Source organism: Ips typographus, linkage group LG12, assembly GCF_016097725.1.
Source record: "Ips typographus isolate SLU linkage group LG12, UJ_Ityp_2.0, whole genome shotgun sequence".
NCBI classification, from domain to species: Eukaryota; Metazoa; Arthropoda; class Insecta; order Coleoptera; family Curculionidae; genus Ips; species Ips typographus.
Genome location: NC_138433.1, coordinates 3,375,612 through 3,388,396, shown reverse-complemented (window position 1 = coordinate 3,388,396; position 12,785 = coordinate 3,375,612). Strand labels below are relative to the sequence as shown.

Below are 12,785 nucleotides of genomic sequence, written 5' to 3'. Positions count from 1 at the left end.
TCTCTACTGACATTCTGAAGTCTCTGAGAAGCATTTGGCAACCGCGCTTTTGGCGCTTAGTTTCGCTGAAAAGAGGGCTTAAAATGCGATGTTGCCACGTTTTACCGCTCGCTCTACGCCTAAGATTAACAAAGTTATCAAGTTATCAGATATCCAAAAGTTATAACTCTAGTAACATTTTTAAGCCTCCGAAAAGCATTTGGCAACCGCGCTTCTGGTTTTTAGTGTCGCTGGAAAGACGGCTTAAAATGCGACGTTGCCATTTTTTACCGCTTGCTCGCCGCTCAAAATTAACAAAGTTATCGACTTTTCAATTCTTTGGAGACCAAGTAGATGTATCTCTACTGACATTCTGAAGTCTCTGAGAAGCTTTTGGCAACAGCGCTTTTGGCGTTTACTGTCGCTGGAAAGAGGGCTTAAAATGCGACGTTGCCACTTTTTACCACTCGCTCCCCGCCCAAAACTAACCAAGTTATCAAGATTTCAAGTTATCAGATATCCAAGAGTTATAACTTTAGTAACATTTTTAAGCCTCTGAAATCATTTGGCAACCGCGCTTCTGGTTTTTAGTGTCGCTAGAAAGAAGGCTTAAAATGCGACGTTGCCACTTTTTACCGCTCGCTCTTCGCCCAAAACTAACCAAGTTATCGAATTTTTAATTCTTTGGAGACCAAAGAGATGCATCTCTACTGGCATTCTGAAGTCTCTGAGAAGTATTTGGCAACCGCGCTTCTGGTTTTTAGTGTCGCTGGAAAGAGCGCTTAAAATGCGACGTTGCAACTTTTTACCGCTTGCTCGCCACCCAAAATTTACAAAGATATCGACTTTTCAATTCCTTGAAGACCAAAGAGATGCATTTGTACTGGCATTCTGAAGTTTCTGAGAAGCATTTGGCAACCGCGCTTCTGGTTTCTAGTGTCACTCGAAAGTGGGCTTAAGATGCGACGTTGCCACGTTGTACCGCTCGCTCCAGGCCCAAAATTAACAAAGTTATCGACTTTTCAATTCTTTGAAGACCAAGGAGATGCATCTCTACTGACATTCTGAAGTCTCCGAGAAGCATTTGGCAACCGCGCTTTTCGCGTTTAGTGTCGCTGAAAAGAAGACTTAAAATGCGATGTTGCCACTTTTTTTCGCTCGCTGAGCGCCTTAAATTAACAAACTTATCGACTTTTCAATTCGTTGAAGACCAAAGAGATGCGACTCTACTGGCATTCTGAAGTCTCTGAGAAGCATTTGGCAACCGCGCTTCTGGTTTTTAGTGTCGCTGGAAAGACGGCTTAAAATGCGACGTTGCCATTTTTTACCGCTTGCTCGCCGCTCAAAATTAACAAAGTTATCGACTTTTCAATTCTTTGGAGACCAAGTAGATGTATCTCTACTGACATTCTGAAGTCTCTGAGAAGCATTTGGCAACCGCGCTTTTGGCGCTTAGTTTCGCTGAAAAGAGGGCTTAAAATGCGATGTTGCCACGTTTTACCGCTCGCTCTACGCCTAAGATTAGCAAAGTTATCAAGTTATCAGATATCCAAAAGTTATAACTCTAGTAACATTTTTAAGCCTCCGAAAAGCATTTGGCAACCGCGCTTCTGGTTTTTACTGTCGCTGGAAAGAGGGCTTAAAATGCGATGTTGCCACTTTTTACCGCTCGCTCCACGCCCAAAATTGACAAAGTTATCGACTTTTCAATTCTTTGGAGACCAAGGAGATGTAATTCTACTGACATTCTGAAGTCTCCGAGAAGCATTTGGCAACCGCGCTTTTGGCGTTTACTGTCGCTGGAAAGAGGGCTTCAAATGCGACGTTGCCACCTTTTACCGCTCGCTCGCCGCTCAAAATTAAGAAAGTTATCAAGTTTTCAATTTATCAGATATCCAAGAGTTATATCTCTAGTAACATTTTTAAGCCTCTGAAAAGCATTTGGCAACCGCGCTTCTGGTTTCTAGTGTCGCTGGAAAGAAGGCTTAAAATGCGATGTTGCCACTTTTTACCGCTCGCTCGCCGCTCAAAATTAACAAAGTTATCAAGTTTTCAAGTTATCAGATATCCAAGAGTTATATCATTAGTAACATTATGAGTTCTCTAAAAGGCATTTGGCAACCGCGCTTCTGGTTTTTAGTATCGCTGGAAAGAAGGCTTAAAATGGGACGTTGCCACTTTTTACCGCTCGCTGAACGCTCAAAATTAACAAAGTTATCGACTTTTCAATTCCTTGGAGACCAGAGAGGTGCATCTGTACTGGCATTCTGAAGTCTCTGAGAAGCATTTGGCAACAGCGCTTTTGGCGTTTACTGTCGCTGCAAAGTAGGCTTAATATGCGACGTTGCCGCTTTTTACCGCTCGTTCCCCGCCCAAAATTAACAAAGTTATCGCATTTTCAATTCTTTGGAGACCAAGGAGATGTATTCTACTGACATTCTGAAGATTCTGAGAAGCATTTGGCAACCGCGCTTCTGGTTTCTAGTGTCGCTGAAAAGAAAGCTTAAAATGCGACGTTGCCACATATTTCCGCTCGCTAAACTGCCAACAATACCACATCTGCTGCTCCAACAGTGTGACATTTTTCAAAGGCAATTTTTGTAGGAAAACCTCAAAACCATCTTCCCTAACCTTCCTGGGAGGGTAGCTTTACCCATCCCCGCGCTCTATACTTTCTTCCACTGTTAACAATGTAAAACTACCAGAAGAAACTCAATCAAAACTTACCTCCAGAGTAACTCCAGTGGGACAAGCGCACGAATGCCCTTTGGGCTTCAACAGACACAAATCGGAACAACCTCCATTGTTGCCGTTGTTACATCCGGTACGGCTGATTTTCCGGTTTCTGTGGAATATTTTCACTCCCATCGAATCGGGCACGTACGACACGACAGTGGTTTGGTTCTCGCCGGACAGTTTGTGGGCTTTCTGGATGGATTTCGTCAGCCAATCGCTCCAGTACACGTAATTGTCGTACACGTCCAGTCCGTACGGGTACGGTAAGCCAGGACCAGCTGAAATCGTTATTTCCCTGGTAAATGGATGGACGGGGTGATTGTCCGGGGGTATTACATAGCAAAACTCTGCGTCCAGTACCGTCGAATTTAGCTAAATTAATGGTTTTGGTCGCGCTGTCCACCCAGTAGATTTTCGAGGTGAGATGATCGATTGCCAGGCCTGTCGGCATGGATACGTTGGTTGACACTACAACTAAACGGTTGCTGCCGTCCATGTGGGCTCTTTCGATGCGTTTTTGCACCCCCGCGTCCACCCAAAACATTAATCCATCTGGAAATCGATAGATTTCACTTAAAAGTGTTGTCTTGCTGGAGATTTCCTTTTCCCGGCTCTTCAAGCCGGATTAGAGTCAAAAAGCTCCTAATCCCGCTCGAAGGACCATATTTGTGTAGTTATGTACCTGAGAAGACTCGGAAAACGATCTAAACGAGAATTTCTGGTGTAAAAGACATAAAACTAAGTGAAACATTCCTATAAATACTGTTGGCTACCGTCCTTGGACACGTTTAGACATGGTCCTTCGAACCGGAGCAAATTAACCGGCTCGAAGGACCATAATGTTGCGCGTTTCGATCACTATGCTAAACGGCAATTCTTGCGGATTCTTGCGAAATTTGGCTTAAAAAAAACATTTTGCATGCTTGTAATTGGCCTTTTAAGGTCACGTGACTGTATCGGGTACATTTCTAGCTTAAACTTTACTTGTCAGAGGATTTTCAAGCTTGCAATTGGTCTACAGATGTCACGCGATTGTTGCCCATGTTCTATAAAGCATTTTCATGGTTTTCAGCTTTAATTTGGCTTAAAAAACCTTTTGCAAGCTTGTATTGGTCTTCTAAGGTCACGTGACTGTTTCGGTTACAATTCTAGCTTAAACGTTACTTGTCAGAGAACTTTTAAGCTCGCAATTGGTCAAGAGAGGTCACGTGACTGTTATGGATGTTCCGTATAGCATTTTCATGGTTTTCAGCTTAAATTTGGCTTAAAAATCCTTTTGCAAGTTTGTAACTGGTCCTTTAAGGTCACGTGACGTGTTTCCGAAACACAATTTTCAAGGGCATGGGGGGTCATAGACAAAAATCGCCTGTAAAACCCACTTGGAGTAGGAAAATGACTCTTTTAAGCACATTTTTGGAATCCTCACTTAATTTCCTATCCAATGACATTAAAAACACTACAAAAGAAGGTACAGTCAGGAAAAAAAACTGTGTCAAAGTTTGAACTACCAGAAACACTATTTGAAAGGACAGTCAGGGACAAAATCGCGTGTAAAACCCACTGGGAGTGGGAAAATGAGTATTTTAAGCACATTTTTGGAATCCTCACTAAATTTCCTATCCAATGACATTAAAAACAGTAGAAAAAAGAGTACAGTCAGGAAGAAAAGCGGTGTCAAACATTGAACTGCCAGAAACACAGTTTGAAAGAACAGTAAGGGACAAAATCGCGTGTAAAACCCACTTGGAGTGGGAAAATGAGTGTTTTAAGCACATTTTTGGAATCCTCACTTAATTTCCTATCCAGCGACAGTAAAAACACTACAAAAGAAGGTACAGTCAGGAAGAAAAGCGGTGTCAAAACTTGAACTGGCAGAAACACAGTTTGGAAGGACAGTCAGGGACAAAATCGCGTGTAAAAACCACTTAGAGTGGGAAAATTACTGTTTTAAACACATTTTTGGAATCCTCACTAAATTTCCTATCCAATGACATTAAAAACGCTAAACAAAGAAGTACAGTCAGGAATAAAAGCGGTGTCAAAGTTTAAACTGGCAGAAACACTGTTTGAAACAACAGTCAGTGACAAAATCGCGTGTAAAACCCACTTGGAGTGGGAAAATGACTATTTTAAACACTTTTTTGGAATCCTCATTAAATTTCCTATCCGATGACATTAAAAACACTACAAAAAAGGTACAGTCAGGAAGAAAAGCGGTGTCAAAGTTTGAACTGTCAGAAACACTGTTTTAAAAGACAGTCAGGGACAAAATTGCGAGTAAAACAAACTTGGAGTGACAAAATTACAGTTTTAAGCACATTTTTGGATTCCTCACTTAATTTCCTATCCAATGACATTAAAAACACTACAAAAGAAGGTACAGTCAGGAAGAAAAACTGTGTCAAAGTTTGAACTACCAGAAACACTATTTGAAAGGACAGTCAGGGACAAAATCGCGTGTAAAACCCACTGGGAGTGGGAAAATGAGTGTTTTAAGCACATTTTTGGAATCGTCACTAAATTGCCTATCCAATAACCTAAAAAAACACTAAAAAATTTGGTACAGTCAGGAAGAAAAACGGTGCTAAAAATTGAACTGCCAGAAACACAGTTTGAAAGGACAGTCAGTGACAAAATCGCGTGTAAAACCCACTTGGAGTCAGAAAAAGACAGTTTTAAGCACATTTTTGGAATCCTCACTAAATTTCCTATCCAATAGTCTAAAAAACCTACACAATTTGGTACAGTCAGGGAGAAAAGCGGTGTCAAAGTTTAAACTGGCAGAAACACTGTTTGAAAGAACAGTCAGGGACAAAATTGGGTGTAAAACCCACATGGAGTGGGAAAATTACTGTTTTAAGCACTTTTTTGGAATCCTCACTTATTTTCCTATCCAATTACATTAAAAACACTACAAAAAGAGGTACAGTCAGGAAGAAAAGAGGTGTCAAAGCTTGAACTGCCAGAAACACTATTTGGAAGGACAGTCAGGGAACAAATTGCGTGTAAAACCCACTTGGAGTGGGAAAATGACTGTTTTAAGCACATTTTTTGAATCCTCACTAAATTTCCTATCCAATGACATTAAAAACACTACAAAAAGAGGTAGAGTCAGAAAGAAAAGCGGTGTCAAAATTTGAACTGCCAGAAACACAGTTTGAAAGGACAGTCAGGAACAAAATCGCGTGTAAAACCCACTTGGAGTGGGAAAATGACAGTTTTAAGCACATTTTTGGAATCCTCACTAAATTTCCTATTAAACGGATCGATCCGGCTCGAAGGACCATGCCAACTTACTAGTCGAATCGACTGCAATATCCTGCGGCTTATCCAAATTCTCCCATATCAACAGCGACCTCTTGGTTCCGTCCCCATTGGCCACTTCGATCAACGACGCCTCGTAATCGGTCCAATAGATTTTCTCCGCGATCCAATCGAACGCCACACCTTTGGGCGACGCTAGAAAATCACCGAAAACATGATTTTTGCGTGCGGAAAAACCACTTTCCGCCTGCGCTCTACCGACCTATATTCGAGTGCGCGATCACTTGATGGTCGGATCCGTTCCAGTAGGCTCGGTTTATCGATCTCAAAGCGATATCGGTCCAGTAAACGTAGTTCGTTTTCGAGTCCCACGCTATGGCAACGGCGTTTTTCACTCCGTCTAACGGAATGACGGTTTCGTACTGTTTTTCTGCTGAACCTGCGAAAAAAAGCTACGTGAAAAAGTGCACTTTCTGGTCTTGAATACTGAAATTTGAGAACGGAAAAAAAATTATAATTTTTTTTTTTTTATTTCATTATTTTTTAAATTTATTAAAAATTGTTTTTAACTGGACAATTTGATCAATTTAGGAGTTTTTTTATTCATAATTAGGTTTTTTAATTTTATTTTTTTTTTCAATTTTGTTATTTTTAAAATTTATTAAAAACTGTTTTTAACTGGACAATTTCATCAATTTAGGAATTTTTTCATTCATAATTAGGTTTATTAATTTTTTATTTTTTTTAATTTTGTTATTTTTAAAATTTATTAAAAATTTGTTTTTAACTGGACAATTTGATCAATTTAGGAGTTTTTTTTATTCATAATTAGGTTTATTAATTTTTTATTTTTTTTAATTTTGTTATTTTTAAAATTTATTAAAAACTGTTTTTAACTGGACAATTTCATCAATTTAGGAATTTTTTCATTCATGATTAGGTTTATTAATTTTTATTTTTTAAATTTATTAAAAAACTGTTTTAAACTGGACAATTTCATCAATTTAGCAATTTTTTCGTTCAAAATTGGGTATATTAACTTTTTTTTATTTATTAATTTTTTTTTTTACATTTGTTAAAACCTGTTTTTAACTGGACAATTTCATCAATTTAGGAGTTTTTTCATTCATAATTGGGTATATTAACTTTTGTTTTATTTATTTTTTTTATTTTTTTTTATTTAATTAGATTTTTAAATTTATGAAAAACTGTTTTTAGCTGGACAATTTCATCAATTTAGGCGTTTTTTCATTCAAAATTGGGTATATTAACTTTTGTTTTATTTATTTTTTTTTATTTAATTAGATTTTTAAATTTATGAAAAACTGTTTTTAGCTGGACAATTTCATCAATTTAGGCGTTTTTTCATTCAAAATTGGGTATATTAACTTTTTTTTATTTATTAATTTTTATTTTTTTTAAATTAATTAAAAACTGTTTTTAACTGGACAATTTCATCAATTTAGGAGTTTTTTCATTCATAATTGGATTTATTAATTTTTTTTAATTAATTTCATATTTATTAAATTTTAATTTCAAATTTTTTCGTATCTTTAATTTATCAATTTCATAATTTTAAAAGTGCGTCGCAAAATTGCAATTATTGATCGTTTTTAAGTAATTTTAGAAAAAATGCTTAATTTGGCAACGTTGCAAAACTGCGATTATTCAAAATTTTCAAGTAATTTTAAGAAAAATACTCAATTTGGCAACGTTGCAAAACTGCGATTATTCAAAATTTTCAAGTAATTTTAAGAAAAATACTCAATTTGGCAACGTTGCAAAACTGCGATTATTCAACATTTTCAAGTAATTTCATGCAAAATGTTTAATTTGGCAACGTCGCACAACTGTGATTATTGAGAATTTTTAAGTAATATTAGAACAAATACTCAATTTGACAACGTTGCAAAACTGTGATTATTAAGACATTTCAAGTAATTTTAGAACAAATACTCAATTTGGCAACGTCGCAAAACTGTGATTATTCAACATTTTAAAGTAATTTTAAGTAAAATGCTCAATTTGGCAACGTCGCAAAACTGCGATTATTCAACATTTTCAAGTAATTTTAGGAAAAATGTTTAATTTGACAACGTTGCAAAACTGTGATTATTAAGACATTTCAAGTAATTTTAGAACAAATACTCAATTTGGCAACGTCGCAAAACTGTGATTATTCAACATTTTAAAGTAATTTTAAGTAAAATGCTCAATTTGGCAACGTCGCAAAACTGCGATTATTCAACATTTTCAAGTAATTTTAGGAAAAATGTTTAATTTGGCAACGTCGCAAAACTGTGATTTTTCAACAATTTGAAGTAATTTTGAGAAAAATGTTTAATTTGGCAACATTGCAAAATTGCGATTATTCAACATTTTCATGTAATTTTATGAAAAATGATAATTCTGGCAACGTTGCAAAACAGTGATTATTGAGAATTTTTAAGTAATTTTAGAAAAAATGTTTAATTTGGCAACGTCGCAAAACTGCGATTATTCAACATTTTCAAGTAATTTTCCGTAAAATGCTCAACTTGGCAACGACGCACAACTGTGATTATTAAGAATTTTCAAGTAATTTTAGAACAAATGCTCAATTTGGCAACGTTGCAAAACTGCGATTATTCTTCATTTTCAAGTAATTTAAAGAAAAATGCTCAATTTGGCAACGTTGCAAAACTGTGATTATTCAACATTTTCAAGTAATTTAAAGAAAAATGCTCAATTTGGCAACGTTGCAAAACTGTGATTATTCAACATTTTCAAGAATTTTAGAAAAAAAATTTAATTTGGCAACGTCGCACAACTGTGATTATTGAGAATTTTTAAGTAATTTTGGAACAAATGCTCAATTTGGCAACGTTGCAAAACTGCGATTATTCTTCATTTTCAAGTAATTTTTAGAAAAATGCTCAATTTGGCAACATTGCAAAACTGTGATTATTCAACATTCTCAAGTAATTTTAAGAAAAATGCTCAATTTGGCAACATTGCAAAACTGATTATTCAACATTTTCAAGTAATTTTCCGTAAAACGCTCAACTTGGCAACGACGCACAACTGTGATTATTAAGAATTTTCAAGTAATTTTAGAACAAATGCTCAATTTGGCAACATTGCAAAACTGTGATTATTCAACATTTTCAAGTAATTTTCCGTAAAATGCTCAATTTGGCAACATTGCAAAACTGTGATTATTCAACATTCTCAAGTAATTTTAAGAAAAATGCTCAATTTGGCAACATTGCAAAACTGTGATTATTCAACATTTTCAAGTAATTTTCCGTAAAATGCTCAATTTGGCAACGTTGCAAAACTGCGATTATTGAGAATTTTCAAGTAATTTTAGAAAAAACATGCTCAATTTGGGAACGTTGCAAAACTGTGATTATTCAACATTTTAAAATAATTTTAGAACAAATGCTCAATTTGACAACGTTGCACAACTGTGATTATTCTTCATTTTCAAGTAATTTTAGAACAAATACTCAATTTGGCAACGTCGCAAAACTGTGATTATTCAACATTTTAAAGTAATTTTAAGTAAAATGCTCAATTTGGCAACGTCGCAAAACTGCGATTATTCAACATTTTCAAGTAATTTTAGGAAAAATGTTTAATTTGGCAACGTCGCAAAACTGTGATTTTTCAACAATTTGAAGTAATTTTAAGAAAAATGTTTAATTTGGCAACATTGCAAAATTGCGATTATTCAACATTTTCATGTAATTTTATGAAAAATGATAATTCTGGCAACGTTGCAAAACAGTGATTATTGAGAATTTTTAAGTAATTTTAGAAAAAATGTTTAATTTGGCAACGTCGCAAAACTGCGATTATTCAACATTTTCAAGTAATTTTCCGTAAAATGCTCAACTTGGCAACGACGCACAACTGTGATTATTAAGAATTTTCAAGTAATTTTAGAACAAATGCTCAATTTGGCAACATTGGAAAACTGTGATTATTCAACATTTTCAAGTAATTTTAGAAAAAAAATTTAATTTGGCAACGTCGCACAACTGTGATTATTAAGACATTTCAAGTAATATTAGAACAAATACTCAATTTGGCAACGTTGCAAAAACTGTAATTATTCAACATTTTCAAGTAATTTTAGAAAAAATGTTTAATTTGGCAACGTCGCACAACTACGATTATCCAACACTTTGAAGTCATTTTAAGAAAGATGTTTAATTTGGCAACGTCGCACAACTGTAATTATTCAACAGTTTGAAGTAATTTTAAGAAAAATGGTTACTTTGGCAACGTCGCAAAACTGTGATTATTGACCGTTTTTTAGTAATTTTCGAAAAAGTCACATTTTGCCTTGAATTAGGATATCTCAGCAACCAGTCGAGCTATCGACGCCATTTTTTTGCTGAATCGTAGAGAATTCACAGCAGAATAACATATCCAAAATTCACTGAGCTAACTGGACTGCACTAGTTTTCATAAGCCTCAAGTTGGCTAAAGTCTGAGTTTCAGTTAAAAAGTCGCACTTAGACTTGAATTAGGATATCTCAGCAACCAGTGGAGCTATCGACGCCATTTTTTTGCTGAATTTTAGAGAATCGAAGGTAGAATAAGATATCCAAAATTCACTGAGATAGCTTGACTGCTTCTCTACTTTTCATAAGTCTATAGTTAGCTAAAGTCTGAGTTTCAGTTAAAGAGTCGCACTTAGACTTGAATTAGGATATCTCAGCAACCAGTCGAGTTATCGACGCCATTTTTTTGCTGAATCGTAGATAATTCAAAGCACAACAACATACCCAAAATTCAACTCACCATCCAGATGCTTGATGCGTATATCCTTCTTCTTGGCGAACAGCAGAAACTTGTCCGGTTTCAGGCAACTTTTCCGATCGCTCTTCAATCGCTGCCCCATCCGGCACACGCAACTAAACGCTCGCCTGTTCGGCAAACACAAATGCTGACAGCCGCCGTTGCCGCTACCGCAGCGATTCGCGTAGTTGGGCTGTCGCTGCGGATGGTAACTACGCACGTCCATCGGAAAGTGCAAATACGAATGCAGCGCCTTGTAACCGGCTCCCGTCACCTTATTGGCCGTCGCTATCGATTTAGTGTGCCAATCCGTCCAAAAGATGGCGTCCTCGAATATGGTCAATGCGAACGGATGAGGCAGGCCTTTGGTGACGATTTTCCGGCGTTTGCTACCGTCCAACCGAGCCGCCTCGATGACGTTGTGCTTGGCATCGGCCCAGTACAGTTGATTGTCGGTGTGGTCCAAAGTGAGACCGTTTGGCCAGAAAACCGATTCGTTTACGACGCTTTTTCGATTCGAGCCGTCCATTTCGGCTCGTTCGATTTTCGGATTCGGTCCCCAATCGGACCAGAAAATCAGCGCCTCCCCCGGATGGACCACGATCGCTCTGGGCTTGTCCAATTCGTTCGAGACGATGATAACGCGATGGGTGCCGTCCATGTCCGATACTTCCACTCGTTTCGTGCCGGAATCGGTCCAGAACAGGAGGTTGTGGATCCAGTCCACCGCTATACCGCCGGGGCTTTCCAGGCCGGAGCTCACGATCGCTGAAACATCACCCGAAATTGTGGTTTGAAATTTGATCACCCTGTAACTCGGTTATTTTTGGGAGTTCTGAGTGGTTCAGCCACTTAAATTAACCGTCTTGAGCTCCTCTTTTTATAGGTGCAAACCAAAAAATTATATCTTAAAAATTGTATACAGGGTAGCCCAAAAACCGTTACCACCATACTTTCCGTGCACACCCTGTATTTTTCAAGCAATTCAGGTTGTGCAAACTTACAGTGCGGGATCAAGCAGTTGATTAGGAACATTTTTGCTCTCTTGCAAATTTTCTGTAACTCTTACCGTTTTCGAGTTATCTGACAAAAACTGGTTTGGTGCAACAAATTTTCATTTTAGTGAAATAGTGGTCTGAAATTTGAACACCCAGTAACTCGGTTATTTTTGGGAGTTCTGATTGGTTGAACCACTCAAATTAACCGTCTTGAGCTCTTCTTTTAAGTGGTGTTGAGCAAAAAATTCTATCTGAAAAATTGCATACAGGATAGCCCAAAAACCGTTACCACCATAATTTCCGTGCACACCCTGTATTTTTGAAGCAATTGAGGTTTTGCAAACTTACGGTGCGGGATTAAGGAGTTGATTAGGAACATTTTTGCTCTCTTGCAAATTTTTCGTAACTCTTACCGTTTTCGAGTTATCTGACAAAAACTGGTATGGTGCAACGAATTTTCATTTTTGTGAAATAGTGCTTTGAAATTTGAACACCCTGTAACTCAGTCATTTTTTGGAGTTCCGAGTGGTTGAACCACTCAAATTAACCGTTTTGAGCTCTTCTTTTCAGTGGTGCCAACCAAAAAATGTTATCTGAAAAATTGCGTACAGGGTAGCCCAAAAACCGTTACCACAATACTATTCGTGCACACCCTGTATTTTTGAAGCAATTGAGGTTCTGCAAACTTACGGTGCGGGATTAAGAAGTTGATTAGGAACATTTTTGCTCTCTTGCAATTTTTTCGTAACTCTTACCGTTTTCGAGTTATCCGACCAAAACTGCATTGATGTTTTCAAAAATGTTTTTAAAAGTTTAATCAACTTTAGCGCCCTCTATCGGCCAAACGGTGCAACATAGCGGTGTCCTGTCAACGTCACGTGATAGCCCCATTTATTAGCTTTCTTTTGTTATACGGTGGTTGTATACTGGGTGTTTCAAATAAGCCAGTTATTTGGTACTGAACCAAGAAATGCACCAAAATTTCCCTAAATTACAGTTTTCTAGACTAGTGGTACC

At 37.1% G+C, this 12,785-nt stretch overlaps 1 protein-coding gene across 1 annotated transcript in view; it reads right to left on the bottom strand.

The window, feature by feature from the left end:
* The window catches only part of Lrp4 (LDL receptor related protein 4), a 122,661-nt gene that overhangs the window by 71,018 nt on the left and 38,858 nt on the right, over window positions 1-12,785 (bottom strand). The window contains exons 12-16 of the mRNA XM_081991285.1: window positions 10,774-11,538; window positions 6,242-6,418; window positions 6,013-6,174; window positions 3,052-3,267; window positions 2,707-2,993 (exon numbers count right to left, since the gene is read on the bottom strand). Of these exons, the coding sequence (XP_081847411.1) occupies window positions 2,707-2,993; window positions 3,052-3,267; window positions 6,013-6,174; window positions 6,242-6,418; window positions 10,774-11,538 (1,607 nt within the window). The remainder of the gene's footprint in view (window positions 1-2,706; window positions 2,994-3,051; window positions 3,268-6,012; window positions 6,175-6,241; window positions 6,419-10,773; window positions 11,539-12,785) is intronic.